The sequence below is a fragment of the Lathamus discolor genome, chromosome 24 (assembly GCF_037157495.1).
Source record: "Lathamus discolor isolate bLatDis1 chromosome 24, bLatDis1.hap1, whole genome shotgun sequence".
Taxonomy (NCBI): Eukaryota; Metazoa; Chordata; class Aves; order Psittaciformes; family Psittacidae; genus Lathamus; species Lathamus discolor.
The window spans coordinates 1,018,497-1,035,741 of record NC_088907.1 but is presented as its reverse complement, the minus strand read 5'-3'; the positions used below and the strand labels follow the sequence as shown (position 1 = coordinate 1,035,741).

General features: G+C 52.6%; 1 protein-coding gene across 1 annotated transcript; it reads right to left on the bottom strand.

Annotated features, from left to right (window-relative positions):
- Positions 1-5,757: 5,757 nt before the first annotated feature.
- LOC136004162 (methanethiol oxidase-like) lies at positions 5,758-11,756 on the bottom strand. Its single transcript, XM_065660424.1, has 12 exons — positions 11,301-11,756; positions 10,582-10,635; positions 10,122-10,234; positions 9,157-9,342; positions 8,561-8,681; positions 8,286-8,468; positions 7,780-7,958; positions 7,598-7,676; positions 7,375-7,496; positions 7,186-7,278; positions 6,920-7,038; positions 5,758-6,609 (listed from the first exon to the last, which is right to left on the bottom strand). Exons 1-12 carry the CDS (start codon positions 11,302-11,304, stop codon positions 6,447-6,449), a joined length of 1,416 nt encoding a protein of 471 aa, XP_065516496.1. The 5' UTR covers positions 11,305-11,756; the 3' UTR covers positions 5,758-6,446.
- Positions 11,757-17,245: the final 5,489 nt, after the last annotated feature.

The window sequence follows — 17,245 nt, the reverse complement described above, 5'->3', positions numbered from 1 at the left end:
AGCAGAGGGAGGGGGCTCCTACACACTGAGATCAGGTGAGGAGCTGCTGACATCTCCCACACAGCTGGAAAACATCACGCTAGGAACGGGTGCCTCAGGAAACACAATCTGTGCAGCACCTACGAGGGCAAGACCTGCTGCTGCCTCTCAGGGTGGCATCTCCATATGGGAAAGTCAGCCCACCTCCAGCAAATGGAATCTCTAGGATCTGGGGCAACACAGCCAAGTAGAACAAACAGTGCCTGAGGAGTTCTCTCCTCACCGCTCTGGTCAGTGGGCACCCTAAGCACCACTGCAGGCAGTAACACTGCCAAATGGCACCAGTGCAGTTGAGTTGCAGACACTGGACTCAGCTGTCAGAGAACACCCAGGGGAAGAGCAGAGATCTCTGGTAAAGGGCCTGAGGTGGTGGGGAGAAAAGCTTTGGAAGAAGGGGCCTCTCCTGACATCCCCATGAGCCTCGTGACCACCAGCTGCCAAACTAAAGCAGGAAGAAAACGCCAAGCACCATAGATCATGAACAAGTGTCACATCTTGCGGCAGAACTCCTCAATCAGTGGGCACATTACATGGGGTAAGTAATTGCTCCAATGCTGGAATGCAGAATCATCTGACAGCATCATTAAGGAAGCCCTTGGGAGATCTCTATCATAAGAGGTCAGTTTAGCCCATCTCACTTGGCTGTAATTATATGGCTTCCAGAGCAGCACTTTAAACATGGGATGGGTGGCCACAGGAGCAGCCCAACGCTTGCCTGTTCAGTCGGTGAAGAACATCAAAGTGCTGCATTGCAAGAACCTAGGATTCATTTAGCAGAAAGCCAGCTCAACAATTTCAGTGTGAGGGGCAAAGGCAGAGAGAAGAAGGACTGTGACTTACCACAGCTGGACACTTCATGCCCTCCGTCGATGTAGGGTTATTACTGACAGGCTGCATCTTGGTACATCAAGGTTCACTATAAGGCAAGGAGAAGATGTTAAAATAATATCATGGATGAAAGAAGAAAGCCTGCAAAGCAATGGCTCCAAGTTCTGTGTTACTGACTGTGGAAGAAGTCTGGATCCTGGGCAAGGGTAACGCCATGGAAAGAAGTTCTGTCCTCGTATTAAATCAGACATGTAATGGAGACACTTTTGCACGGCTCTTCTACTGCTTTAGAGCAGCCTGTTTAACTGGGCAAAGTCTCCAGCTAGGACTTGGAAGACCCCAACAGAGAAACCTTCCCTGGATGTCAGAAAGACCAGCAAATGTAGAGAAGGAACTGCAAAGGATGCCAGAAGAAAGAGACATCAAAGAGCTACTCTGCATCAAGCCAAATGGGATTAAGGCACTGGGCTCCACTCTGGCCTTGGGTGTAAATGTAATACAAGGTTCAATGCACACAGAACTGGAGACTCAATGCAAGACCACTGCATAGCCACACTGAACAAAACATAGACTGCTAGGCCAAGGCAGCAACACCAGAGGGCTAAACACCTTCCCACCTTCATGGCTGTATGTTCAACACTTCAGGGACGTGAGGCCTGCAGCACACTGAAGGTGAAGGACACAGCAAAGCCTCACAGGGCTGTGCACTGCGCTCAGAGCCTCGCAGGGTATCACAACATTTAGATTTGCCCTGGATTTAGAACGGACACAGCCCTTTCCCAGTAAAACCCCTACTGCAGAGAGACGTGGAGGCAGCTGAGAAGAGGCTTCCTGCAGAGCACAGCACAGAGGCTCCGTGCTGCTTCCCAGGGACAGCTTCCAGCCTGAGCCTGCCTCCAGCAGCACTCCTGTCAATGCTCTGCTTCACACACTGACACCCACACGGGTCACAGCCTTCCACGTGGGTTTGGGGATATACCTGCATGAGTGGAAGCAAAGAATCTGCCCCTATCACCAGTTCTCAGGGACAAACCCTTGCATGTGTCCCAAGGGCAGCAAGCTTGTCTTGGGCACACAAAAGAGGTGCCAGTGTTGGGAACCAACCACCCTTCTGATCATCACCAGGCAGATCTCAAGACCTTACACCTCAACGATCAGAAGGAAGTCCAGGAGCAGCTCCATAGATGGAACTAACTGTCCTCCTGAGGCCAACTCAAAACAGCCTTTCCCTCTTCCCTGCACAGAGCTCACCACTGCTCTCCCATGCTGCTCTGAGTCCATAAGAGGCAATTTCACATGCTCAGCTGATGCCTCCTGTCCATGCTCCTGCTGTCACGATGTGCATGGCTCACTGCACCATCTTCTTGCACCTGCGCACCCGGTAATTAAAAACTCCATTAGCCTTCCACTCATTAGCTAAGTTTGCTGGTCATCCTTGTTGGCTTTCCTTGGTGACGTCTTTGGCATCCCTCACAAAACCAAGCTGTGGGGTGTAGAGTTTTCTAATTAAAACTGATAGTAGGAAGGATAAGAGCAGGCTCAGCAGCACCAGCAAGCGATGGTTAGCGGAGAACACAATCCCTGTGGTCTGCTCTGCGCCCAAGGAAAGCTCCCCATGATGAGCAGAGATGGGAGGCCATGACATGGAAAAGCAGTTGGGGCTTCTCAGGACAGCCCGCACTGAGCCAGCAGCTCCTCCCCTCCTCTCGCCCATTTCTGCCAGCCCCGATAGGGAAGGGCATGCTATAATTTTGATAATGGGCACCACAGGGTGATGTAAGGCAGTGAAGACTGGCACAGCACACTCAGTGTGGCAGGAAGAGTCCTTGCTACACCAGGGACACCATGTCTGCACTAAACACCCAAGCAAGAAGGACAGGGTGCTCAACACCTTGGTACAAGCTTGGTACAAGCCTGCAGGATGGGGGCACATCTCAGACCAAAGGCAAAGGCTGGCCCAAGTGCCTGACTTTGCAAAGCTCAGATCCACCACCCCGGATCTCTCCATCTCCTCACTGAGCAGGGACAAACCAAATGTCACAGGGCTGCACACACAGAGCCCTTCAGCTCAGCACTTCAAGAAGCATCTCCATGTACAGGCTGCAAGGTTTGCTGCAGGGGACATCAGCGTTGCACAACTCCACTTCTTGCTCCTCCAGGCACCTCCCTGCCTCTTCTCCGCTACAGTTTGAGCAGCCCCTTCCCCTCCAAGGGAGCATTTGCTGTTGGAGCAGAAGTCATGAACCATAGAATCATAGAATGGTTTGGGTTGGAAAGGACCTTAAGATCTAGTTCCATTTAGTTCCAACCCCCTGCCATGGGCAGGGCTACCTCACACTAAACCATGGCACCCAAGGCTTTGTCCAACCTGGCCTTGAACACTGCCAGGGATGGAGCATTCCCAGCTTCCCTGGGCAACCCATTCCAGCACCTCAGCACCCTCACAGTAAAGAACTTCCTCCTCATATCCAATCTGAACTACCCCTGTTTAAGTTTTAACCCATTACCCCTTGTCCTGTCACTACAGTCCCTAATGAAGAGTCCCTCCCCAGCATTCTCTTAGGCCCCCTTCAGACACTGGAAGGCTGCTATGAGGTCTCCACGCAGCCTTCTCTTCTCCAGGCTGAACAGCCCCAACTCTCTCAGCCTGTCTTCATACAGGAGGTGCTGCTGTCTGGAAGGGAAAATTAAAGGTTCCTCTGAAAAGAGGACACAGGCAGAATGGAGCACGCAATGGCTGCAGTGTCCAAATGGTTTTCCAGGACATCAGTTTCGAGTCCTGTAGCTGAAGCCTCATCTTGACTTGGTGCGCTAACAAGCAGTTGCAGGGCAAGGGGCACAAAGGCCTGGCCAGAAGCAGGGTGGCAGCGGGATCAGCCCTCCCCACGCCAGCCCACAGCTACGGCCGGGCAGAGCCCTGCGGAGCCCACATCCTCAGGTTGTGATTTCAGACACCGTGTCATGAGCACTGACTCCAGGCGGCCGCTGAAGGGCTCTGCCACCCGCAGCCACAGGACATGGACCTGAGTCACTGCTCGGGCAGGTGCTTTTCTGCCGCATCAGCTCCTTCACCCAGCTCCTCCCACAACCGCAGGATCGCTCCATCTGACACCAGAGGAGTGGCAGCACCACGCAGCCGGGGAGGACGGATGAGCAGGACCTGCTGCTTCTCCTGCTCCGGCACACAGCCATTGGCACCCTCCCTTGAGAGTCCCTGCGAGCACTGCAGAGCAGACTCCCAGCTTGCCACAAGTGACTTTGATCCACTGAAGGAGCTGGTGATCAAACCAGGATTATGGGTGCTGAGCAGTTCAGATCAACATTCCAGGTTCCTCTCCAAAGAATCACACTTGCCTTTGAGTTTCTGGTCAGTCCGTATTCATCCTACTAGGGACATGAAGGCAGAATATGGACCAGTGGTTGGTTCATCCATAGTAAAACTACCTAATCTATATTCTTTTCTACCCTGCAGTATCTGTTACTCCTAGGCAAAATACTTTAAGAAACAGCCAGAAAGTTCCATACACATCCTCTGGCAACATCCCTTAAAGAAAACAAAGGTCACATTCACACTCAGATTCAGCCCAGCTTCTATACACTGCCGTGAGCAAATGCCACAAAAGCACAGCAAAAAGCATCCAGGAGGGCTTTGACATCTCAATCTCTTATCTGCAGCAGGGATTGTGGGGAGGAGATCAAACATGTGGGTCTTGTGCTGCTAAGGCTTGAACATAATTTGGGATTATTTCTTGCCTCTGCTGCTATCTGGAAGGGTAAATTAAAGGTTCATCTGAAAAGAAGACACAAGCAGAATGGAGCACGCAATGGCTGCAGTGTCCAAATGGTTTTCCAGGACATCAGTTTCCAGTCCTGTAGCTGAAGCCTCATCTTGACTTGGTGCGCTAACAAGCAGTGCAGCCTAACGATGCCCTCTGCCACTCATGAAACCCCATCTTCCTTCTGAGCTGTGCCCCAGCAAAGCACTTTTGGGGAGCCCATGAGAAGCATGAAGGAAGTAAATGGACTTGTATTCTTTCAAGGTAAATAAAGCTAAAACTTAAGACAGATCTTCTTTATGTCCTCATTTTCGCAGCCTCCAAACTAATGATGGTTTTCGCTGCCAGTTGCACCCTTGTGAAGATGCTCAAGGCCTTGATGGGAGTAATGGGAGGATGTGTGGATGTGCAGCTGGGTTTTGGAGGCAAGAGCTTGCTGTGCTGCGTGGCAAACAGGCTGACACAGCGGGATGGGGTGGGACATCCTGTGCAGCACATGATGAGCAGGAGGATGATCCATAACTCCAGTAAGCACACCTTGCTTTTGTGAAAGAGAACAGTCTACTGAGATGGTCAGGGGACTAAGGTCGTTCTGCCAACATCATATGAAGTGTATGCAGAGAACTTTGGGTGAAACCCCAAACTTTGCCTCAGCTGTGGTAAGTAAATGCGAAGGGATCAAGTTGAAAGCAATATTGTCACCAATGGCAAGCCAGCCACTTAACAAACACAAGGGATTTCACTAAGTGTCTAACAGATGTGTTCCTTCAATCCCCCCCAGTACCTTAAAGTAAGCCCTGCTAAACCCAAACAGTGAGTTTGGGTGATGACAACACTACACTGCTTTGACAAAGCATGTTTGGTTCGGGCCGAAAAACCCAAACGGTGACAAGTTTCCCTAGGAACATGTGCCTGCAAGAATGCAGACCAAAAAAGAACAAGTAAAGACAATTTGTACCAGAAAACTCCAGGAAGACAAACAGGGACTTGTACAATCCGTGCCCTGACATAGGGATGTTCAAATCCCTGATCTTATCGTTAACCACTGCTGGCATTTGATTTCCTCTAAAATAAAAATGAAATGCTTCAAGGAAATAAAACCAAGAAGATGTAGGTGATGCAAAGAACAGTTTTATTTGTGTTTAAAGCAGAACATGAGGGCAAACCAGTGTCAGGAAACAGGCACCTCTTTCAGACTGAAGCACTTGGTGCTCCTCCAGCTGTGACACAAGGACCCGAGCACGTGCAAGGAGCCAGGAGGGCTCTCGTGCAGGGGAAGGCTGTCCAGGAAGGACCTGGCTGAAGAACACGAGCTCAGATGAACTGGGCACTTCACTTGCTTTTTGCCTCAGTTATCGAGGGTGAGCAAGCTCTGAAACAGAACTGAGAGCTCAGCACCTTGCCACCGGCCCCAGTACACAGAGCAGTAGCCAACAGGCTGGGACACCAAGGCAGGGCCCAAGAGGCCTGTAGCAATGAAGCAGGGCACGGTGGAGATGTGGCATCTGCCCAAAGGCACCGTGTGTACTGCACATCCCTGTGTGTGAGCAGCTCCCTGGGCTCTGCTCTGGGACTCAGGCCCAGGGCTCGCTTTGCACAGAGAACACCACTGAGAACGTGCCATGTCTCTGCTCACTGGTCTGCCTGAACCAAAGCCCCGCAACAGGGCAGAGCTTGCACAGCTCGCTTTAGCAGAAATCTAGACTCCAGCAACGAATGGGGACCCCAACCCAGTTACCCTATGCTCTTTCTTAATGGCTGCACTACGGAGGAGAGGGAAGAAGGGAGTCTTTCCTGCGGCACCTAGGCCACGATCTCAGAGGTGGAATCTCCACTAGGGAAGTGGATGTCTTTGGCAAGGCAGGGCCCATTGGGTTCCTTTCCAAAATCCACCAGGAAGTTCTTGTTCACGCACAGGCCTCCCTTCTCAGTGTCCACATCAATCTGCAGCATGACAGAGCCTTCCCTGCGAGTGGACAAGAGCGCAGCCATCACACACAGGCAAACCCCAACCAGGCTGAAACGTTTGTGCTCTCCCCAGCTAAAGCCTGCCTCTGAAGCTCCACACAGGCAGCGGCTGCTCTGTGCCCAGCCAGAGACGTTTGCCAGTCAATTGCATAGGGAAGTCAACAGGAGGAAGCTGTGGGATGATGCGAGGAAATCTGTGCCCCTGCAATCATCCATGTAGCCCTATAGCCCCCTACATGAGGAACCTTCCCCGTTCCTAACACGGAGGCCGTGCAGAAAAGACCCCTGGCTTCCCCATCATTTCTTACTTGACCAGGTTCGGGTAGAACTGCTTGTCCCATGTGCTGTAGAAGGAGTTGGTGACGTACAGCCTCTTGCCATCCAAGCTGAGCTGCAGCCTACTCGGGCCGCCGTACACTCTCTTGCACTGAAGGAACAACACACAGCAGGGATGTTACTGCTCCTTGCTCTGCCCAGCCAAGCACAGGCAGGGGCAGAAACCCTGGACAGAGAATTAGCCAAGCAGAGCACAAGCTCAGAGGACACCCCAGGACAAAGAGGGTGCAGAACTCACCTTGACCACCAAGGGCTCAGGCTGGCACTTCAGCTCCTCGTCTCTGCACACAGCAACTGGTCCACCTCTGAGGATGCTGCCTCCCACAAACACCTGTGAGGCAGGAGGAGATGTGTTGTCTGGTCATCTACCCACCACCAGACTCTGCTAAGGAAGACACTAGTGCAAGCCCTTCTGCCTCTGCCTTACCTGTCCCACCAGCCTGGGCTTGCAGTTCCTGGAAAGCTCGTATTGGCGGATGTCTCCATGCAGCCAGTTGCTGAGATACAGGTACTTGTCATCCCTCGAGATCACCAGGTCGACTGTGAAGGCTGGGGCACAGAAACAAAGAGTTCCAGAGAAGGCAGCATCAACAGAATCATGCCCTGCATTGAGCCCCAGCTCTCATCTCACCACTTGAGGGGACACAAACCTGGCATTTTGCACATAATCCATCCTGCCACCTCCTTAGGTGGAATCCGGATCACCTCCTCCACTGCCCAGTTGTCTCTCTGCACAAGAGACACAGGCATCATCAGTGCTCCTGTTGCCCACACACAGCAAAGCTGCCTGCGGAAGGCTCCCACTGCACGCAGCTACTACACGAGCACTTGCCTCGCACTTGTAGAAGCGGTAGACGATGCCGCTCAGGGCGCAGCTGACGTATCCCTCAGCAGCATCGGGGTTGTGCAGGAATTTAACACTCAGGGGCAGAGAGTCCTCCCCCAGGTCAAAGCACTGCGTGAGGGTGCGGCAGGACAAGTCCCACACGTTCAGGCGGCGTCCGTAGACCCCTGAGGAAAAGGAAAACAGAGTCAGAAGAGGGGGGTTCCGACGGGCACGAGCCCCTTCCCAGGATGCTCACAGACACCGACAGCCATGGCAGTAGGAAGCCAGGAGCAGCAGGGAAGCTGCTGTGAGGCAGGAGCAGTGAGAGCAGAAAGGGACCAGCTTGACTTAGAAGGCAGGTGCTGCACATCCTCTGCCAGCGCCTGTCAATGGGCTGTGTGGACTGAAACCTGCCTGTGCCCCTCTCCAGCTCTGGCAGCTTCTCTGATGGCATCGACACCCTCCCACCCCCTAGGGCCACTGGCTCAGCACTTGCACCCCTATTCCCTCACCTTTCTTCAAGTCGTCGGGATTAAAGCCATATCCCGCACGTTTGAGCGCGAATCCAGCAGTGCTGATCAGCACATTGTGGCGTGGCTGGAACCAGAATTCGTATCCGCTCGGGGGGGATGCGCACTCGTTTTCCCAGTTCCCCTTCAGCTCAAAGTTCTGTCCATCCAGCAAGACAAATCCACCTGGCACACAGAAAGGGGATGCATGGAAAAAAATCCCGTACTCCACTTCCAAACCTGCCAGTGGCTCAGGGAGCTACTCCGGGGCAAAGTACCTTTGGCGTTGCCAGCTGGATCTCCCACGTTAGCAATCAGAATGTCGCCGTTGGGCAGGCTGCGAGGCACGTTGAGGTACCCCTTGTTGCACTTCCAGAAGACATCCACTGGCTCAATCGTCTGCGAAGAGTTCACACACACACACAAACACTCCTCAGCCTCCCAGGGCTCAGCTCAATGCACAAGCCCTGGCAGAGCCTTTGGCCACCAGAAGGATCTCTTCTGGAGTCCCTTCCTTCCAACACCTCAACACTTGCTCAGGCTTGCTCCTCCTTGCAGAGGAGCAGAGAAGGCTCTGAGCTCCCCTCTACACAGACAAGAATGCAGCAGCACCTATCCCAGTGTAACAGCTTGTCTGTCTGTGCTGTGACTTCCAGTTAGTAGACTCTCTCTGAAGGTAACAGGCACAAAAAGGAACGTAAGGATGATGGGAGCCTCCCTGGCTCTGGAAAGCACAGAGCTGAGAGGGAAACGTGACCCAGCTCTTTACAATCAGGGTGGAAGAGAAGATGAGGAGAGAACCCTTCTTCCTTGTGTATTATTCGAGAAGCACCAGTTCCCAACTCCTTCCCAGATACTTGTCCCTTTGGCATACCTTACACAGCCTGGGAGCCCGGCACTGGGAACCCACATCCACCACGTAGATGCGGGAGGAAATGAAAGAGGGAAGAATCAGCTTGGTCCTTTGCGTGCTGGCATTGTCAAAGCAGGTGCAGCCACTGCTCCAACCCGAGGAGTGCAGCTCGTCTTTGAGGTTGGGCATGGGCAGGCGGTGGATCACCTAGGCAGTCAAGGCAGAGTTAGGGTAGCGCAGGGAGCAGGGACAAACGGGCACCCTAATGCTGCACATACTTGTGTCTTGGGAGCCTCCACCTGACTGGAGCTGGCACTGCCTCTAGAGACTCCGGGAGGACAAGAGTGCTCCTTGCACTGGGCACTGCTCTTTGTTAGGGAGCTGTGGGCAGCTGAGGAATGGGAGATTCTTACAATTCCTCAGCCCGTGCAACTACAACTCAGGAAATCATGTTTAGGAAGAAATGATGATTATCATCTTGATGGAAGTGGTGCATTGCTCTGCAAAGCCCTCCTTAGGAGGGAACTGAGAATGTGGTAAAAACTTTCAGAAGGCTACATTGGCTTTAAGGTACATTTTTTCTACACTCTTGTAGTAATGGGCTCTCAGGTGATATACACCCCTGAAGTAGATAACCTGACTTTGCAGCCTTCAGGATGAGAGCAGGCAGGGTTGGTACAGCGCACAACTGAACATCTCTGACATGGCAGCACCACAGAATCACGCTGAACTCTGCAGAAGGATACCCTCAACCACCTGGGTCACTAGAGACCATTTTAATCTCACTGGCAGCACCAAATACTTCCCAACTCACTTCCAGAGTGAGTCAGAACCGAATTGTCCCTGGGACACAGAGACAGAGATGATTCAACTAGCGCCAGACATAAAAGGAGAGTGGAAGACAGTAAATGTCATGGATCTAGCCAAAGAGGGAGCAACTGGTCCCTGTTATACCAGTCCAATAAAACCACAGTCAAGACAGGTACCTGGCCGTAATATGGAGATCTGGGGTTGAGATCCACGGTGGCAAGGAAGTCAGGCTGGTCGATGCACGTTTCCCTGTAGGTACAGGTCACGTAGGCAACCTCCTCCCTAGGAGCTGGGGACAGAGAAAGCTTGTGTTAAATATGTCATGAACCAGCCACAAAGGAAAAGAAAAGCTTCCAAGGACTGAACTACTTCTTCTGGATGCTGCAACCTCCCTACTCATAGTTGAACTAGAAGATCCCTTCCAACTGCAACGATTCTATTCTCTTGTGTTCTACTCCTCCTTGCTCACTGACAACTGTCCAAGCCTGGCTCCTTTACTGACCCAGAGAAAGAGAAAAACAAACGTGGTTCCCACTGGAGGAAGGGACCCATCATACCCAGCACCCAGCAGTGGTCTCCACCAGCACAGAGTTCCTTCCCAGACCACCCATTCCCAGCACGCTCGGGAGGACTTGCCTTTCACAGTCTCCGGGCAGGTGGGGTACTCGTAGCACTGAGCTCTGCATCTGTCTGGTTTGAGAACAAGAGAAGAACAACATGAGAAATGTCCATTCCAAAAGGTGCCGATTCAGAAGCCTCTGTCCCACCTGAGGGACCTTCTCCCACCCCAGCTGTCAATGGGGACCACTGTGACCAGCAGCTACTGTCGTTATGGCACTGACAGAGCACAGATCCAGGACAGGAATCCTCCCCTAAAGTGCCAGCAGGGCTGTCACGGATCAAACCACAACTCAGTTCCCTTCTGACCCATCTGAGCCCCCTCCTGATCCCTTCCCTGTCAGCACTGAAGGAGCAAGATCCTCCACCAAGCACCATGCCAGGACTGGAAACCGACACTGGTTTCTTGTCTCCATGATGATGCCCCAATAGAAGGGGAGGCTCCCTCAGCATGGATGCTGCAGCCACATGCAAGAAGCTTTCCAAGGCCAACAGAAGTCCCCAGCAGCAGAGGGGGAGAGAGACAAAAGGAACCTTTGGTACCAGTGGGACAAAACGCCCAAGCTGAGTCCCACCTTTCTCCTTCCTGCAGCGCCCAGAGGAACAAACCTACCAGTAACCAGGTGGGACCCACTTCCAAGATGGGGTGCCTGGAGCCTCCAGACAGGGGCTGGAGACAGAGGCAAGAAGGAACAAGGCTTGGAGCTGCTGAGGGGAGGCTGCAGAGCATCTCTTACCCATGCTGAAGGTGATGGTTCTGGTTCACTCCTCAAGAGCAGAGGTGCTGGAGCTGGAGGTGCAGCTTGCTGTCTGCCTCGCTGGAGTGGGTTGTGCTGTGCCCAGGCTGCTTCGAGGGGGCCTTATATACAAGGCAAAGGGGTGGGGGGAGAAAGCAACCTGCCAAGGGAGGAGCATCACTCCTAAGCGTTTGGGAGGTGCCAGACCAGCATTGTGGCTTGTTTCCGCCTTGCCAACCACCAATCTTGGGGTAAAATCTGCTGCCCCATGCAGGTCTCTTCCTTAAACACAACCTCGTGTATCTGATCCTGGGGATCTGGTGATTTTCAGTTGACTTCTCCAGTCTTGGGGGCCTCCAGATCCCCAGGAGAAACAAGGTAATTAAGGCCACCCCCCATACCCAGCTTCCCACCATCCAAATGTGCAATGGCTGCAAATTCCAGGCAAGGGATGAGGAGCCCTCAGATCATCAGCCCCACCAGCAGCCTCCTGCAGATTACAAGCTTGGAGCACACCAAGCTCACCAAAGGCACTCTGAGATCTGGACCCTGACAGGAGGCATGCTCCTCTTGAGGGCTGAAGGCACCATGGGCTCCCTGGGCTCAGCTCAGCAAGCCTGGCTCAGAGGGGCTTCTACCCCGAAAGAAGCCTTTCTGAGCTCTAAGGACTGCAAACCGGGGTGCAGCACAGGCTCAGCAGAGGGAGGGGGCTCCAACACACTGAGATCAGGTGAGGAGCTGCTGACATCTCCCACACAGCTGGAAAACATCACGCTAGGAACGGGTGCCTCAGGAAACACAATCTGTGCAGCACCTACGAGGGCAAGACCTGCTGCTGCCTCTCAGGGTGGCATCTCCATATGGGAAAGTCAGCCCACCTCCAGCAAATGGAATCTCTAGGATCTGGGGCAACACAGCCAAGTAGAACAAACAGTGCCTGAGCAGTTCTCTCCTCACCGCTCTGGTCAGTGGGCACCCTAAGCACCACTACAGCCACAGGCACTAACACTGCCAAGTGCCTGCTACCAGTTTCACACACAGGACTCAACTGTCAGAGAACACCCAGGGGAAGAGCAGAGATCTCTGGTAAAGGGCCTGAGGTGGTGGGGAGAAAAGCTTTGGAAGAAGGGGCCTCTCCTGACATCCCCACGAGCCTCGCGACCACCAGCTGCCAAACTAAAGCAGGAAGAAAACGCCAAGCACCATAGATCATGAACAAGTGTCACATCTTGCGGCAGAACTCCTCAATCAGTGGGCACATTACATGGGGTAAGTAATTGCTCCAATGCTGGAATGCAGAATCATCTGACAGCATCATTAAGGAAGCCCTTGGGAGATCTCTATCACAGGAGCGAGCCTGTCTCACTGGGATGTAATTAATGGATCTCTGGTTCCAGAGCAGCACTTTAACATGTGGCAGCACACAGGGAGAAGCCTGGACCTGGCTCCAGTGCCCACCTGTATGCAGTTTCCTGACTAAGCAGTGCATTACTCAGGTACATGGGCCAGTTTTCCAAGTGCTCTGTTTCAGGCAGTGAAAGAGAGCAAGATGTCTTGGTTTTTTATGCAGGCTTGTCCTCCCTCCTTCCACAGAGAGGGGAAATTTCAGTTTCCAGAATGGCAGGATACATTGGCCCTAACATGTGTTCCGGGCACCGTGGACCAGAGGATGCTCACTGAAGGGCATGCAGGCCTGAAAGGAGGAAGCAGCTGCAGCTTTGGTCCAGCAGTGACAACTACAAATCCAGCTCAGACCAGCAGCTGAGACAGGCCAAAGGCAAAACAGAACACAGCACGCAGGAGTATAATCTGAGCAGGAGACTCATCAGGAATCCTGTGGAAATGAGGCCCTGGCTGTCATCTCTATAATGGGATGGAATGGGATGGAATGGAACGGAATGAAAGGAGCAGCTCCATAGATGGAGCTAACTGTCCTCCTGAGGCCAACTCAAAACAGCCTTTCCCTCTTCCCTGCACAGAGCTCACCACTGCTCTCCCATGCTGCTCTGAGTCCATAAGAGGCAATTTCACATGCTCAGCTGATGCCTCCTGTCCATGCTCCTGCTGTCACGATGTGCATGGCTCACTGCACCATCTTCTTGCACCTGCGCACCCGGTAATTAAAAACTCCATTAGCCTTCCACTCATTAGCTAAGTTTGCTGGTCATCCTTGTTGGCTTTCCTTGGTGACGTCTTTGGCATCCCTCACAAAACCAAGCTGTGGGGTGCAGAGTTTTCTAATTAAAACTGATAGTAGGAAGGATAAGAGCAGGCTCAGCAGCACCAGCAAGCGATGGTTAGCAGAGAACACAATCCCTGTGGTCTGCTCTGCGCCCAAGGAAAGCTCCCCATGATGAGCAGAGATGGGAGGCCATGACATGGAAAAGCAGTTGGGGCTTCGCAGGACAGCCCGCACTGAGCCAGCAGCTCCTCCCCTCCTCTCGCCCATTTCTGCCAGCCCCGATAGGGAAGGGCATGCTATAATTTTGATAATGGGCACCACAGGGTGATGTAAGGCAGTGAAGACTGGCACAGCACACTCAGTGTGGCAGGAAGAGTCCTTGCTACACCAGGGACACCATGTCTGCACAAAACACCCAAGCAAGAAGGACAGGGTGCTCAACACCTTGGTACAAGCTTGGTACAAGCCTGTTTAAGTTTTAACCCATTACCCCTTGTCCTATCACTACAGTCCCTAATGAAGAGTCCCTCCCCAGCATCCCTATAGGCTCTCTTCAGATACTGGAAAGCTGCTTTGAGGTCTCCACGCAGCCTTCTCTTCTCCAGGCTGAACAGCCCCAACTTCCTCAGCCTGTCTTCATACAGGAGGTGCTCCAGTCCCTGATCATCCTCGTGGCCTCCTCTGGACTTGTTCCAACAATTCCATGTCCTTTCTATGTTGAAGACACCAGAACTGCACACAATGCTCCAGGTGAGGTCTCACAAGAGCAGAGCAGAGGGGCAGGATCAGCTCCATGACTGCTGCTCACGGTGCTTTGATGCAGCCCAGGGTATGGTTGGCTTTCTGGGCTGCGAGCGCACACTGCAGCCAGCCCGTGTTCAGTTTCTCATCGACCAGCACCCCCAAGTCCTCCTCAGGGCTGCTCTGAATCTCTTCTCTGCCCAACCTGTAGCTGTGCCTGGGATTGCTCCGACCCAGGTGCAGGACCTTGCACTTGTCATGGTTGAACTTCATAAGGTTGGCATCAGTCCACCTCACAAGCGTGCTAAGGTCCCTCTGGATGGCATCCCTTCCCTGCGGCATATCAACCGAACCACACAGCTTGGTGCCATCAGCAAACTTGCTGAGGGCACACTCAATCCCATTGTCCATGTCAGCAACAAAGATGTTAAACAAGACTGGTCCCAACACCAATCCCTGAGGGACACCACTCGTTACTGGTGTCCAACTGAACACTGAGCCGTTGACCACAACTCTTTGTGTGTGGCCATCCAGCCAGCTCTTTATCCACCAAGTGGTCCATCCATCAAATTGACGTCTCTCCAATTTAGAGAGAAGGATGTCATGGGGGCCATCCTTGGCATATAACGGGCAGCACAAGGTGATGTAATGCAGTGAAGACTGGCAAAGCACACTCAGTGTGGCAGGAAGAGTCCTTGCTACACCAGGGACACCACGTTTGTGCTAAACACCCAAGCAAGAACGACAGAGTGCTCAACACCTTGGTACAAGCTTGGTACAAGCCTGCAGGATGGGGGCACATCTCAGACCAAAGGCAAAAGCTTGCCCAAGTGCCTGACTTTGCAAAGCTCAGATCCACCACCCCGGATCTCTCCATCTCCTCACTGAGCAGGGACAAACCAAACGTCACAGGGCTGCACACACAGAGCCCTTCAGCTCAGCACTTCAAGAAGCATCTCCATGTACAGGCTGCAAGGTTTGCTGCAGGGGACATCAGCGTTGCACAACTCCACTTCTTGCTCCTCCAGGCACCTCCCTGCCTCTTCTCCGCTACAGTTTGAGCAGCCCCTTCCCCTCCAAGGGAGCATTTGCTGTTGGAGCAGGAGTCGCAGGGCAAGGGGCACAAAGGCCTGGCCAGAAGCAGGGTGGCAGCGGGATCAGCCCTCCCCATGCCAGCCCACAGCTACAGCCAGGCAGAGCCCTGCGGAACCCACATCCTCAGGTTGTGATTTCAGACACCGTGTCATGAGCACTGACTCCAGGCGGCCGCTGAAGGGCTCTGCCACCCGCAGCCACAGGACATGGACCTGAGTCACTGCTCGGGCAGGTGCTTTTCTGCCGCATCAGCTCCTTCACCCAGCTCCTCCCACAACCGCAGGATCGCTCCATCTGACACCAGAGGAGTGGCAGCACCACGCAGCCGGGGAGGACGGATGAGCAGGACCTGCTGCTTCTCCTGCTCCGGCACACAGCCATTGGCACCCTCCCTTGAGAGTCCCTGCGAGCACTGCAGAGCAGACTCCCAGCTTGCCACAAGTGACTTTGATCCACTGAAGGAGCTGGTGATCAAACCAGGATTATGGGTGCTGAGCAGTTCAGATCAACATTCCAGGTTCCTCTCCAAAGACTCATTTACACTTCTCTCTATACACCAAAGAAGGCACTCTTGGACTCAAAGGTAGGAGCTCAGGCTTCACCAGAGGATGAAAGACCTCAAGGTAGCAGACCAAAAAATAGTGGGTTTAATGGTGACCCTCATCATGACTGCTCTTGCTTCACTTAAGCAGAAACTTCTCCACTCTCTAATTTCCCAGCTACGGTCAGTTGTTCTCATTCTAGTAAGGTTCACAACACCTTCCCCCCAAAATTGACCCAAAATGTAGGTATTTGGTTGATGTCTGAAATTCTGAGGTCTCTTCCAACAGCCTCTAACTGTGGTACTGACCATGACTGTTCCCCCTCAGAATCTTCCTTATGGCCAACAAAGGTGCTGTCGACACAGTCAGGTGGGTCCATGGCAAAAGCTAACCTTGAACTGAAGCAGATCCAGACAGGCATACATACATAGATACATACAGCACTTCATTAGAACACACTCAGATTCAGGGGCATTTCCAACTGGGATTTCAGGATGGGACCCAGACTGGCATGCTCACTGAAGCTGGAATGAGAGTCTTCAGCCACCATGCGATATACTGATGGAGTGAGAAGAGGCCTGAGGGCCACCCTCACCAGCAAGTTTGTGATTTGTGGAAAATCATGACCTAAAATTGCAAGTAGAGTGAGAGAAACTCCTAGATGTAGCTCCGTGCTGCGCAAAGCCAGGCTGCAGTCTGCCCTCACGTGTCCATGTGGAGGATGCACCTTTTCTAGTGGAAAATGCTCAGTACAGGAAATAGGTGAGAAAAAACCCACATGTTCCAATAGTACTGACTGGTAGCAAATGATTGCCTAACAAATCAATGACTTTCCTGGACAACGTGAGATTGCTGAGACACTGAGCACTCACTATACCCACTCAGTGTGGACTGTTAGTAGCATTTACATAGGTTAGCAGCGTATACTCCATTCTTGGAACCAGTCCCTTTGTAAGGAAAACAATGCAAGCAAGATGCTTTAAACATTACCTATTTCCAACAAGAAGCTGCTGAAAATGGGTTTTCCCATCCGATGCAGGTGGCTACACCACCAGGTCAGTTGGAAAGCTTTCTGGCTTCACAAGCTCTTACCAGAGCTGCTTGTTGCAGGTTTCAAAGACACCCAGTGGCAGCAGCCCAGCTGCCCTATGCGAAAAACACAAAACTGGACCCTCCAGCCTGGTTCCAAATATGTCAAGCAAGACAGTAAGTAGCTATGTACAGAACGGAGTCTTGATAACAAAACAGGATCTGTCAGCTAGATGAGGGTTTTGCTGTGGAAGCACAGGAGAAGTCAGAACAAACTCAAGCAAAAGGCTCCAGCACAAGTGCCATCAACGTGAAGCTCCTGCAACATCAGTGCTGTGATTCCAGTGTTACAACTG